General features: G+C 41.2%; 1 protein-coding gene across 3 annotated transcripts in view; it reads left to right on the plus strand.

Moving 5' to 3' along the window:
* The first annotated feature begins 4674 nt into the window (after positions 1–4674).
* The window catches only part of LOC115137244 (arfaptin-1-like), a 28874-nt gene continuing 20493 nt past the window's right edge, over positions 4675–13055 (plus strand). Inside the window, exons 1-3 of one of the 3 annotated variants that reach the window (XM_029673441.2) lie at positions 4675–4965; positions 7323–7747; positions 11749–11847. In XM_029673441.2, the coding sequence (XP_029529301.2) occupies positions 4713–4965; positions 7323–7747; positions 11749–11847 (777 nt within the window). In that variant the 5' untranslated portion in view covers positions 4675–4712. The remainder of the gene's footprint in view (positions 4966–7322; positions 7748–11748; positions 11848–13055) is intronic. The other 2 variants (XM_029673442.2, XM_029673443.2) reach the window with 2 other exon arrangements.

The following is a 13055-nucleotide window of genomic DNA, read 5'->3' on the forward strand; positions in this document are numbered from 1 at the left end:
AATAATGGATCAATTAAAAAAAACTATGTTAGAGCACAGTGTAGAATTTGCCAAAACAAAATCTCATATAAAGCCGGTTCTATAAACAACCTACACCGGCATATGCGAACTGTGCACCCAACTGTGAAGCTAGCTGTAGCTGAGCTTCGAGAAACTAGTGGGCCTGCGTGGAGATGTAACCACACAGTTTAAGTAGGCCTACTCTGCGACCCACAGCAACGCAGTCTTCTATGGACCAGTTTATGCCAAAGTCTATGTAGCAAAACAAGGCCAAATTGATATTGCATTGGCTAAAATGATTGCCACCAAATTCCAGCCATTTTCGATTGTGGAGGACAGACGTTTTAGAAATTATAGCAATAGTCTAAATCCAATGTACACTATTCCAAGCAGGAAAACCCTTTCAAAATCACTTATTCTACAACTGTATGAGAGCACACAGGCTTCAGTGCGGGAAAGAGTCCAAAAAGCTACAGCAGTTTGCCTTACCACTGACTGCTGAACATCAGGGGTAACCACTTCTTACATGTCGGTTACATGTCACTTCATTGAAGATTTTTCAATGTCTAGCTGTCTTCTGGACTGCTTTGAGTTCAGCGACAGACACACCTCAGAGAACTTGGCAGAGGAACTGGCCAGAGAATGGCAAGTAGATGGAAAAGTGGTCTGTTGTGTTAGCGACAATGCAGCTAACATTACCAAAGCCATGAAAATGTTTAAATGGATGTCACGCCCTGACCTTAGAGATCCTTTTTATGTCTCTATTTTGGTTTGGTCAGGGCGTGAGTTGGGGTGGGCATTCTATGTTTTGTGTTCTATGTTTTCTATTTCTTTGTTTGGCCGGGTATGGTTCTCAATCAGAGGCAGCTGTCAATCGTTGTCCCTGACTGAGAATCAAACTTAGGTAGCCTGGTTTCACTTTTGAGTTGTGGGTGTGCTTGTTGCCACATGGGACTGTTTAGTTTATTCACGTTTGTTGTTCCAGTGTTCTGTTGTGCTTTAATTAAACATTATGGACACATCCCACGCTGCGCATTGGTCCTCCGATCCTTCTCGCTACTCCTGCTCAGAAGAGGAGGACGAGATCCGTTACAGTGCATGTGTAATGGCATCCTTCTTTTTTACATTTATTTCAATTTGTGGGATGCTGCAATATTTATTTATTTTTCTTTGATATGGTGCACTATTATATTATGCTGTTCAGATTGTATTTCATTTGAATGGCTAGATTTATATGCACTTTGTTTATATACATTAAAAAGTTATACTTTAAATAAATGTTTAATAGCATTATTTTTCATATCAAACCAATGCATTTTTAAATACATTGTGGTTAAGGTAGAGTATGTTTTAATTAGAATTGATTGCCTCTGATTGAGAACCATACTAGGCCGAACACCAATCATAGTCCAACTATCGCAAACTGTTTGACTTGAAAAATACAAAACATTTTTTTAAAGAGCCATTTAGGAACCAAAAGAGCAGGCTCTTTTTGTCGAGCTGAGCCGAACGAGCAGGTTCACTGAAAAGAGCAGGAATTCCCATCACTAGAAACTAGCCACAACAAGAATGAGCCACAATAGTGGAATTTGCTGTTCAACTTCACAGTAAAAGTTGCCCATTGAAACGGATACAAAGAGTGGAATAATGCCATATTTGGACTAGATAATGCCAAACAAGGTTGGAATGTAACAAATACAATAATTAATTCACTAAAACTGTTCAAATAATTACATTGGGAACATATCCAGCGCATTCGGAAAGTAATCAGATCCCTTCACTTATTCCAAAAACAGGTTTAGACATTTTTGCAAATATATGTATGAAATGTCACATATCGATCCTGATTAGTCTTCCAGTCCCTGATGCTGAAAATCATCGCCACAGCATAATGCTGCCACCACCATGCTTCAGCGTAGGGATAGTATTGGCCAGGTGATGAGCGGTGCCTGGTTTCCTCCAGACGTGATGCTTGGCATTCAGGCCAAAGAGCTCAATCTCTAGACCAGGGAATCTTGTTTCTCATGGTCTGAGTCTTTAGGTGCCTTTTTGGCAAATGCTGTCATGTGCCTTTTACTGAGGAGTGGCTTCCATTTGTCCACTCTACCAATAAAGGCCTGATTGATGGAATGCCGCAGAGATGGTTGTCCTTCTGGAAGGTTGTCCCATTTCTAAAGAGGAACTCAGGAGCTCTTTCAGTGACCATCGGGTTCTTGGTCACCTCTCTGACCAATGCCCTTCTCCCCCCGATTTCTCAGTTTGGCCGGGTGGCCAGTTCTAGGAAGAGTCTCAGTGGTTCCAAACTTCTTCCATTTAAGAATGATGGAGGCCACTGTGTTTTTGGGGACCTTCAATGCTGTAGATATGTTTTGGTACCGTTCCCCAGATCTGTGTCTCGATAAAATCCTGTCTCGGAGCTCTACTGACAATACCTTCAACCTCATGGCTTATTTTTGCTCTGACATGCACTGTCAACTGTGGACCTTATATAAACAGGTGTGTGCCTTTCCAAATCATGTACAATCAATTGAATGTACCACAGGTGGACTCCAAGTTGTTGAAACATCTCAAGGATGATGAATGGAAACAGGATGCACCTGAGCCCCATTTAGAGTCTCGTAGCAAAGGGTTTGAATACTTACAGTTGAAGTCGGAAGTTTACATACACCTCAGCCAAATACATGTAAACTCAGTTTTTCACAATTCCTGACATTTAATCCTAGTACAAATTCCCTGTCTTACGTCAGTTAGGATCACCACTTTATTTTAAGAATGTGAAATGTCAGAATAATAGTAGAGAGAATTATTTCTTTCAGATTTAATTTATTTCATCACATTCCCAGTGGGTCAGAAGTTTACATACACTCAATTAGTATTTGGTAGCATTGCCTTTAAATTGTTTAACTTGGGTCAAACATTTCAGGTAGCCTTCCACGAGCTTCCCACAATAAGTTGGGTGAATTTTGGCCCATTCCTCCTGACAGAGCTAGTGTAACTGAGTCAGGTTTGTAGGCCTCCTTGCTCGCACACACTTTTTCAGTTCTGCCCACAAATTGTCTATAGGATTGAGGTCAGGGCTTTGTGATGGCCACTCCAATACCTTGACTTTGTTGTCCTTAAGCCATTTTGCCACAACTTTGGAAGTGTGCTTGGGGTCATTGTGAATTTGGAAGATCCATTTGCAACCAAGCTTTAACTGACTGATATCTTGATGCTGCTTCAATATATCCACCTAATTTTCCGTCCTCATGATGCCATCTATTTTGTGAAGTGCACCAGTCCCTCCTTCAGCAAAGCACCCCCACAACATGATGCTGCCACCGCCGTGCTTCACGCCTCCCCCTTTTTCCTCCAAACACAACAATGGTCATTATGGCCAAAAAGTACGATCTTTGTCCCCATGTGCAGTTGCAAACCGTAGTCTGGCTTTTTATGGCGGTTGTGGAGCAGTGGCTTCTTGCTTGCTGAGCAGCCTTTCAGGTTATGTCGATATAGGACTTGTTTTACTGTGGATATAGATACTTTGTACCTGTTTCCTCCAGCATCTTCACAAGGTCCTTTGCTGTTTTTCTGGGATTGATTTGCACTTTTTGCACCAAAGTATGTTCATCTCTAAGAGACAGAATGCGTCTCCTTCCTGAGTGGTATGATGGCTGCATGGTCCCATGGTGTTTATACTTACGTACTATTGTTTGTACAGATGAACATCGTACCTTCAGGCGTTTGGAAATTTCTCCCAAGGATGAACCAGACTTGTGGGGGTCTACAAAAAAAAATTATTGGCTGATTTCTTTAGATTTTCCCATGATGTCAAACAAAGAGGCACTGAGTTTGAAGGTAGGACTTGAAATACATTCACAGGTACACCTCCAATTGACTCAAATTATGTCAATTAGTCCATCGGAAGATTCTAAAGCCATGACATAATTTTCTGGAATTTTCCAAACTGTTTAAAGGCACTGTCAACTTAGTGTATGCAAACTTCTGACCCACTGTAATTGTGATATAGTGAATTATAAGTGAAATAATCTGTAAACAATTGTCTGTAAACAATTGTTGGAAAGATTACTTGTCATGCACAAAGTAGATGTCCTAACCAACTTGCCAAAACTCTAGTTTGTTAACAAGAAATTTGTGGAGTGGTTGAAAAACGAGTTTTAATGACTCCAACCTAAGCGTATGTAAACTCCTGACTTCAACTGTATGTACTGTAAATAAGGAATTAGCCAACCTTCTTGCCACAGCTCGCATTGATGTGCCATCCTGGATGAGCTGCACTACCTGAGCCACTTGTGTGAGTTGTAGACTCAGTCTCATGCTACCACTAGAGGGAAAGCACCGCCAGCATTCAAAAGTGACCAAAACATCAGCCAGGAAGCATAGGAACTGAGAAATGGTCTGTGGTCCCCACCTGCAGAACCACTACTTTATTGGGGGTGTCTTGCTAATTGCCTATAATTTCCACCTGTTGTCTATTCCATTTGCACAACAGCATGTGAAATGTATTGTCAATCAGTGTTGCTTCCTAAGTGGACAATTTGATTTCTCAGAAGTGTGATTGACTTGGAGTTACATTGTGTTGTTTAAGTGTTCCCTTGATTTTTTTTTATTTTAATAGTTTGTTTTACTGTTTATTGTCAAATGAATGATGTATTGTATTTATTTTTAAGTTATATAACAACATTTCAAACGTTTTACTGCATTATCTAGTAATGTTCCACAATGTGTATCCGTTTGGATCCGTTTCAATGGGGAACTTTTATTTTGAATGCGAACCGCAAATTCCACCGTTGTTCTTATTGTGGGTAGCTTCACACAGGCCAGGGACACCAGAGACCCAATGGGCGTTGAATTACATTTTATGCTGTGAGTTGCAAACTGTCTGTATTTTCTTCCCAAATCCCGGTAGTGGAACCCTTTGTACCAAGAAACACAGAGAGATAAAGGTCCGGACAAAAGCTGCAGGTAATTTTTTCGGGACCATTATCAGTTGCATATTTAAGTGTTTCAGCAACAACAAGCAGTCAAGCTAGCTAACTTTAGCTAAATAGCTAAGTTTAGTTAGCTAGCCCGTCAGTCACGGTCTTAGACCGTGTCTCATGAATCTGTGGTGCCATGTGATTTAGCTAGCTGTTTTTTTGTTCTTATGTAACCTTTATTTAACTAGGAAAGTCATTTAAGAGCACATTATTATTTGCAATGACGGCCTACCCGGCCAAACCCTCCCCTAACCCGGACGACGTTGGGCCGATTGTACGCCGTCCTATGGGACTCACGATCTCATGTTGTATGTAGAAAAAGTTAGCTCTCGTGTCACTGCTAGTTTCCGCGTTTGGTGATTGTACTCAGCTGGACAAAGTCAGAAAGGGGCACAGTCAACGTTAAGCAACATGTTACGTTCGTCTGACTGTCGACATTGTCATTCATAGTTAACATTAACGTTACAGCTAGCAGGCAATTGTTACTGTACCTGCTAGCTAGCTACGCTGCAATGTTGTTTAAGTTAATGTTTATAGCTAACTAGTTAACTAAGAAATATCATACCTTAAGCTAGGTAGCGGTTAGGTACTATTTTAAATCAAAAGTTAGTGTTGCTTTGTTAGAGTGGAGTGCTAGGGGTAGCAGCTAAGCCATGCAACTTTTCAGGGTTTCGTTAAACAATTAGAAGTTAGCCAATAGTTATATTTTCATTCAATAAGTGAGAGGAGAACCACATTATTGAGAACTTTATAAATGTCTACAAATTAGAATGTCCTCTTTTTTTAAGATGGTAAACTAGTGAACTCACTACCGTTTACGTGTCCATTATGACATTTAGTCCGGTTGGTGAGTTCGGTTTGCATGGCCCAGTTTGTATATATATTTTTAGACACTCCATTTGGCGATTCCAAATAATACCACCACCCGGGGCACCGGGCCATGCAAAACGAACTTCCCCAGTTTCTTATTCTCTACCATATAAGTCAGACATTTAGGTCACCAACGCCCTCTGTTATGGAATCAAGTGTTAAACTTTTAAATCTTATTTGCATGCTTAAATTCTGTCACACTTGAATTGGTTGATAATAACAACCACAGTCAACATTATCAGCTTTCTTTCTGTTTGCAACAGTTTCCTTCATCCTCTCATTAGTTTTTTTTGTATTTGGTTCAAGACATGCCAATTGTGTCCTTCACTGAACAGGATGCATCAGCACTCTCATTTTAAAGTAAAACATGACTTTAATGTTATAGTGAGTAAAATGTTTGAGGAAGAGTATAATGTTCTCTGTTCAGAGGTCTAAATGGTATTTTTTTTTGCCTCCTTACATCTGTTTTTTTTTTAATTCCTTTTTCCATGACAGTCTAATATCTGATCATCTACAGGAAGGACTGTTTTGCAGTTGGAGCCACATTCTTGTGGTATTACCTGGAGATAAACATGCATTCCACCCTGCATCCCACTGCTGCAGGGTTGGTTCCTGGATGGGAGATCAGATGCTGCTGGAAGTGGTGTTGGAGGCACCCTTTCCTCTGGTCTTAAAAAAATATCCCAATTCCCCAGGGCAGTGATTGGGGACATTGCCCTGTGTAGGGTGCTGTCTTTCGGATGGGATGTTAAACGGGTGTCCTGACTCTCTGTGGTCACTAAAGATCCCACGGCACTTATATCATAAGAGTAGGGGTGTTAACCCCGGTGTCCTGGCTAAATTCCCAAACTGGCCCTCATACCATCACCGTCACCTAATCATTTTGTAATGACTTATGCCATGTTTTGATATCTGAGTGAGAATGACTAACAAAATCAATCGGGGCCCCCTGGCGGCTGGGGGCCCTAAGCAACCACTGATGTCACTTATGTCTGGAATTGCCCCTGCAGACATGGGTCAAGACCCTTGCACAAACAATGATTTTGTGGTGATGAACTAGCCTATCCAGCAGCATAGCTGTCCAACCTAATTTGTCAATTGCCATTGTATGCAATGACATTTGTCTCTGGAATAGTGGCTCAGGTGCTTTATGCCACCCCACCCTATGGAGTTGCATTTAAAATAGGCCTAGTATTTCTTCTTAACAATATTCAGCCTGTGTAGTATCATGACACTTTTTTACTCCTTGTTAAGTCTTAGTAAAACAGAATCACCAGACGAACAGGCGTGAGTTTACACGTGAGTTTAGGCTACATTCTGTCCCCCCCAGCAAATCAATAACTTGAAAGGACTGCTATCTTGCGCCTTGAGGTGTTGACCACCAATGTAGCTGCCTGGATCGATGCCCTCTTCGTTATTAAATGTGGTAGCTGGTAGGGACCTATTCATGCCCTCCTATCTGTTTGTTTTCAGGAATGTCCGAAGTTAGTGTTGAGGCTGAGTCCCCAGCCCAGGACCTGCCAATGGATTCATCTAAGGAGGCTCAGAATACTGAGGACTTTCAAAGAGAGAGCGAGGAGGATGCTCACAGCTTTGCTAGTACTGAATATGTACTAAACAATGATGAAGTGCCTCATGGTGACAGAGCTGAAAACGACAGTGATGTTCAAAATGACAACGATAATGCTGAGAACAGCGATGGTGCTCAAAATGATGATGTTCAGAGCGATAATGAGAATACGCAAAACAGTGTGAATGCTGAGCATGACGATGATGTACCAATGACTAGTGGCAATGCACGTTCCGACAATGCCGGTGCTAAAAGGGAAAATTGCCATACAGTGACTACTGATAATGATACACCAAAGAAAAATGAAGATTCTCACACTCATACAAAGGTGACATATTTATCTTCAATGCAGACAACAGCTCTGGGAATCATTCATTCCAGCACTCTGGTTCATGTTGCTATATTTCACAAAAACATGGATAGCGTTACAGGATATCGCTATTATTATGATATCCAATGGTGATACAGCTTATGAACCATTTCTTAATACAACATGAACTTGAGTTAAAGCTCTGAATCAATAATTATCCATTTTTGATTTCCTTTAATCGTTGGTGCCTTCCCCTTACGTTTCAAATTTGTCTGCTTGGTGCAACTCTAGTAGGAGTACTGGCTAGTGCATTTGTGTTGTTGGTGTAACATTTGCATAACTATCTTTCTTTTACGGGGTGTACTTCCTGATTAGTTGTACGTCTGGTAGCGCCAGTGAAAATGCTGGTGATGGCCTATGCTTCCTGTGAAATCCCCTGCATGCATTCTCCGCCTAATGCCAATACAATTGTTTAATTTAATTTGTATTTTTATTGATTAACTTTAATTGAGTTGTGTTTACAGGGACATGCCATGATGTTATGTTTGCCTTTGAGTCTCAGCATACCAGCCTGTAGCCACCTTTATGCAGTAGTGACGCTATTGTCCCCATCCTAGCCATGGTGTGGCCTGTATGTGTGACTGTTCCCTGCCATTATAAGAATCCAACCCAGTGTTTCCTGTGTGTGTGGATACAGTACCCTGAATTGAATAGGCCTGTCACATGGCTGGGTCATCGCTGTAGGCGGAAGAATTTGGACTGCTTCCTCAATGTTCCCAGACAATGTCAGATCCACTGCTGTTGTGTTCAACCACTCAAAGCTGTTAGTTCGATGCAGATTCCCTTCATTAAGTTGTTCCCAACGTCGAATGAGTGATTGTGCTTCAGGTGGTGATGCTATCCTGGAGTGTTGTGGCTTCATACCAACTGCCTCTTTTTTTTTATAGAAAGGCTGCATGAAGTAGTCACATACTATGCAATCACTGTACCCATCTTGCTATTAAGCCCTGTTTGCTCTACATTCTGCCCTGCTATTTAAGAAGCGAGACTTGGTTCCTTCCTTCAGCTCAGCTGATCAGGAGGCTGCTGTTGTTATTCTTCCCTCCCCCCACTTGTTAGCTAGTTTCCAGGCTACTGAACTCCAGGGGCCTGAGCTCTGTGTCTCTGTTAAACATTGTCCCCATGTTCACCCTTTCAGTACCTTAGAACCATTTCTGTGTCTTGTAACCAGTCTGTTTGATCTTCAGGAATTGGTAGTGCTATTGGCTTTTGCCAACGAATGTATTTAATCTAGGCCTAGATATACTGGTAGTTGTTGAGGTTGTCAGGTGTCTATCAATACAGTTGTGTGAACACTGGTATACCCAACAACTCCCCGATGACTTGTTACAACTCATACTCTGGGAGGACAGATAGACGGGAGTCTGTCTAATCTACCTCAACAGTTAGACAAGCCTACCTGTGGATGTCTCTGTTGCCTGCCTGCATGTGGGCATCTTGTGGCCTTTTTAAATATTCATGTTGTGTGTTATCTGATACATGTTGCTCTCTGCACCGTTGACACACTCTGCTGCCAAAGCAGTCCAAATAATTTTATGAAGCTTGTTGTTGCTTATGGAGCTGGTTGCTGGGCAATGTTTGAAACAAGTTGAAAATACAGAGAATATCTTCATACACTGAATCCTATTGAACTATTGCAAATGCATTAGGACGTATGCTTTGTCCTAATGCAACGGAATAAGGAGAAATTATACTGGCCTACTTCTTCCCTGGATGAGCCTCCAAAATATATTGAGGCCAAAACTCCAACACAAGTCTTTTATTAGGTTTTGTTGTCTGGAGTGGTTCATGTACTCATGCACATACCAAATGACACCCACACATAAACAAAGCGGTGCTGTGTGTTTGTACTTGTTTATAGTGTATTTTCCCATTTACTGGAGTGTGAAATAATAGTAATATTTAGGCAGCCAACAAATGAATGTGTAGAACAAGCAGATAGCTTACTCTTGGTTCATGAACTTGATCCCACCTGGTTCCCATGAAGCAGACTTGTCCCATTCTCTGGTTGATATTTGTCTCACTCTGTGATGCCATTTTTAAATCTTAAGGGCTTGGCTCATCCTCTCATTTTGATGTTCGCATTAGCACTGCTTGATCTCGTTAGCACGGTCTGTGAATGGAGCAGTTGAAGCTTACCTGCACTTCACACATGCATTTATGCTAACGCTAGCCTTATCTTGGCTAGCTATCCAGTGGCGGCTATCTGCATTATTTAGACATCAGTCCAAGTTCATGCTCGACTTTGGTATTTCCAAATAGCAATAAACCCTTGACAATGGCAGGGGACCATAGTGGTTTTTGAAACACCGATAATATAGCAGCTATCAGTTAGCTTTATACGGACTGAGTGCTATAAACGTGCTAGCCTTTCACCATAGCTACGCCAAGTTGGGTGTCCTGGCCCAGAAAATTCTACACTTTTGTCATTCAGGCTTTTTGTTTTAAGTGTGATGTGTGAACAGCATTCTACTGTGTCCAACTTTCAAGAGGAAGTTATGGTGGTGTTGTAAGCCAATGTGTCGAAGCCTGACTTAATGATGTAATACAGCTTCCTATGTCCATTACATTTTATAGCAGGCATCAAAAGGCCAATTCTTAACCACCGTTACAGTAATTCCACATGGGTCTTGTCAATGATGACAATGTCATGAGGTTTTCTACCTACAGACTATAGACTAATAATAACGTTTCATTTCCTATAGAGAATTTGGAATTGTTTCAATGAATACTTATTTAATAAAAATTGTAGCTTTTCTTGACCCATGGTTTAAGCAAAGCCTTTAGACAAAAACAGGTTCATGCTTAATTGCCCAACACAATTTATGCTGCATGAACAGGGTTGGTTTTTGCTGCGTTAGCAAGTATGCCCATTTTTGTATTTTTAGCCTCTTCTGACAGTAACTCAGACAGTCAGTGTGGTTCTGTGGGAAAAGGTGTGAATGTGCTCGTCACACTTCTCACAGTCCTACATATTCTCCCTATAGGTGGCGACATGAGACTGAAGTGTGTAAATGGCTTGAAGGGTTGCCCTTTGACTCTTCTCTTAACAATATCATACCAGACATTTAGCCCTATCTGTTTTGACAACTGGAACTTTTGTTTGGTCTGGCGTGTGGACAGTTTTTTTTTGTATGTTGACTGACAGCGGCTTCACCCTTGTGTTTGTTGTGTTTTTCTTGCCCAGATTCCTTGGAGGAGTCCTAGTTTATAAATATGAAATGGTACAATAACTCTGCTTGACCCAGATAGTTCTGCTTTGTCTGAGGTAATGAGAGGCAATTTGAAAATCTATGTTACTCCGTCACAGCACAGCGTCTCAATCCTAAAGGACTAAAGAGATGGTTGGATTTTTGTGGCAGACTTGGAATGGCATGGGAGAGGCCCTCATAAAAGCATTGCCATGGAGACCGGTTGGATCTTTGGAACAACCGAAGGACCATGCGTTGATTCCAGTTCTATTTATGTAGACTAGAACTTGTTAATTTGGTTGCAATAAATATTTGATACTGCTCAATCAGGGCAATGATGGCTAGTTCCAAGGCTCTAAAAACCATTTGAAGATTTCCAATTATTCTTGCTGTGTGAAGAGGTCAGGTGAGCTTGCATGTGAGGTATCTTGTGTAATTCTCTCAAGGTTGACTTATCTCCTTTTATGCAATAACTCAGCTTGAGCTTAATACACTGTTTTTAAAAACCACCCTAATACTGCAGGATGTTATTTCAATGAATTGTTCATCACTTCTGGTGGCAGTGACCACAAGATGGCAGCCCATAGTCATCAAATTCTGTTGATTGAGTCCCCTCTGCTTACTCTTCCAGACAAACGTTAGGTTAAAAGCATAGGCCTACAGCTTCACTCATGCACAGAGCACACTTGGAAGAGGAAATTGAGGTAAGTCTCATGTAATGTATGAAACACTGTGTTAATCTCTTACCGTAGCCGTTTGTGATTGCAGGACAGCACTATGGATGAGGAGGTCCACAGGAGCCCTGCGGCAGAGATATCGGTCACCAGCAATGGAGACCTGGAGGAGAGCCACGAGGATGTATTCAGGGTAAGGGCTGGACAGGGCCTCCTCTTTGGCACTGCACTCATTCACTCACTACATATAATTACATGCACGCACTGCTTCGCAAAACTGTGTTTGCACTTGAATTTTTTACTTGAAAGGGAACCACATTATTGCGACAATAATGAAAACAGAATAAATTGGTAGGTTTAAGCAACTTTGCAATCGGAGCCAGTGGAACAATGCACTGTTGTGACATACAGTATGTTGCTTTATTTTATGGCTGGTTATGACACCTACATGAGTGTCAAGCTACCATACAAGGCAAAATTATTACATTGCACCATAGCGTACTGTCAACAGTATGTTTGTTATATTATTTTTGGGGAAATTGACCATATAATGTTATCATTGTTTTTGTGCACACATTGATGTCAGACATGCTCCAACCCCAATGTTCTGTTGCTGATGACTGGGATGAATACAGGAGCAGATTTCAGGAGCAGGACAAGACACCCTCTTTGTGACTGATGATTGATTTAAGGGCATGTACGTGATAGGCCTATCTGGCGTTTATGATTGATGGTCATAATGCTTCTTGAAATTGTCAAGGTGTATGTTCTTAGTCCAAGTAAAGTGACACAGGATGGTCATAATGCTTCATGACGGTGTCATAAAATGTATTTTCTACAAGTTATTTAAAATATGTTGAAATAACATAACTGTAAAGAGTTCATTACAACAACAAAGGATTTAACTTCTTATGGCTACAGGGGCAGAATTGAGTAGCTTGGATGAAAGGTGCCCAGAGTAAACGGCCTGCTCCGCAGTCCCAGTTGCTAATATATGCATATTATTATTAGTATTGGATAGAAAACACTCTGAAGTTTCTAAAACTGTTTGAACGATGTCTGAGTATAACAGAACTCATATGGCAGGCAAAAACTTGAGAAGAAATCCAAACAGGAAGTGGGAAATCTGAGGTTGATCGATTTTCAACCCAGCCCCTATTGAATACACAGTGGGATATTGGTTATGTTGCACTTCCTAAGGCTTCCACTAGATGTCAACCGTCTTTAGAAACTTGTTTGAAAATTCTACTGTGAAGTGGGACCAAATGAGAGAGGAATGAGTCAGGTCTGCCATGAGCTGACCATGCGCGTTCACATGAGAGGGCTCTGTTCCATCGCGCTTCTGAAGACAATTGGAATTCTCAGGTTGGAACATTATTGATGTTTTATGTTGAAAACATC

This window comes from Oncorhynchus nerka, linkage group LG11 (assembly GCF_034236695.1).
Source record: "Oncorhynchus nerka isolate Pitt River linkage group LG11, Oner_Uvic_2.0, whole genome shotgun sequence".
In the NCBI taxonomy this organism is placed as follows: Eukaryota; Metazoa; Chordata; class Actinopteri; order Salmoniformes; family Salmonidae; genus Oncorhynchus; species Oncorhynchus nerka.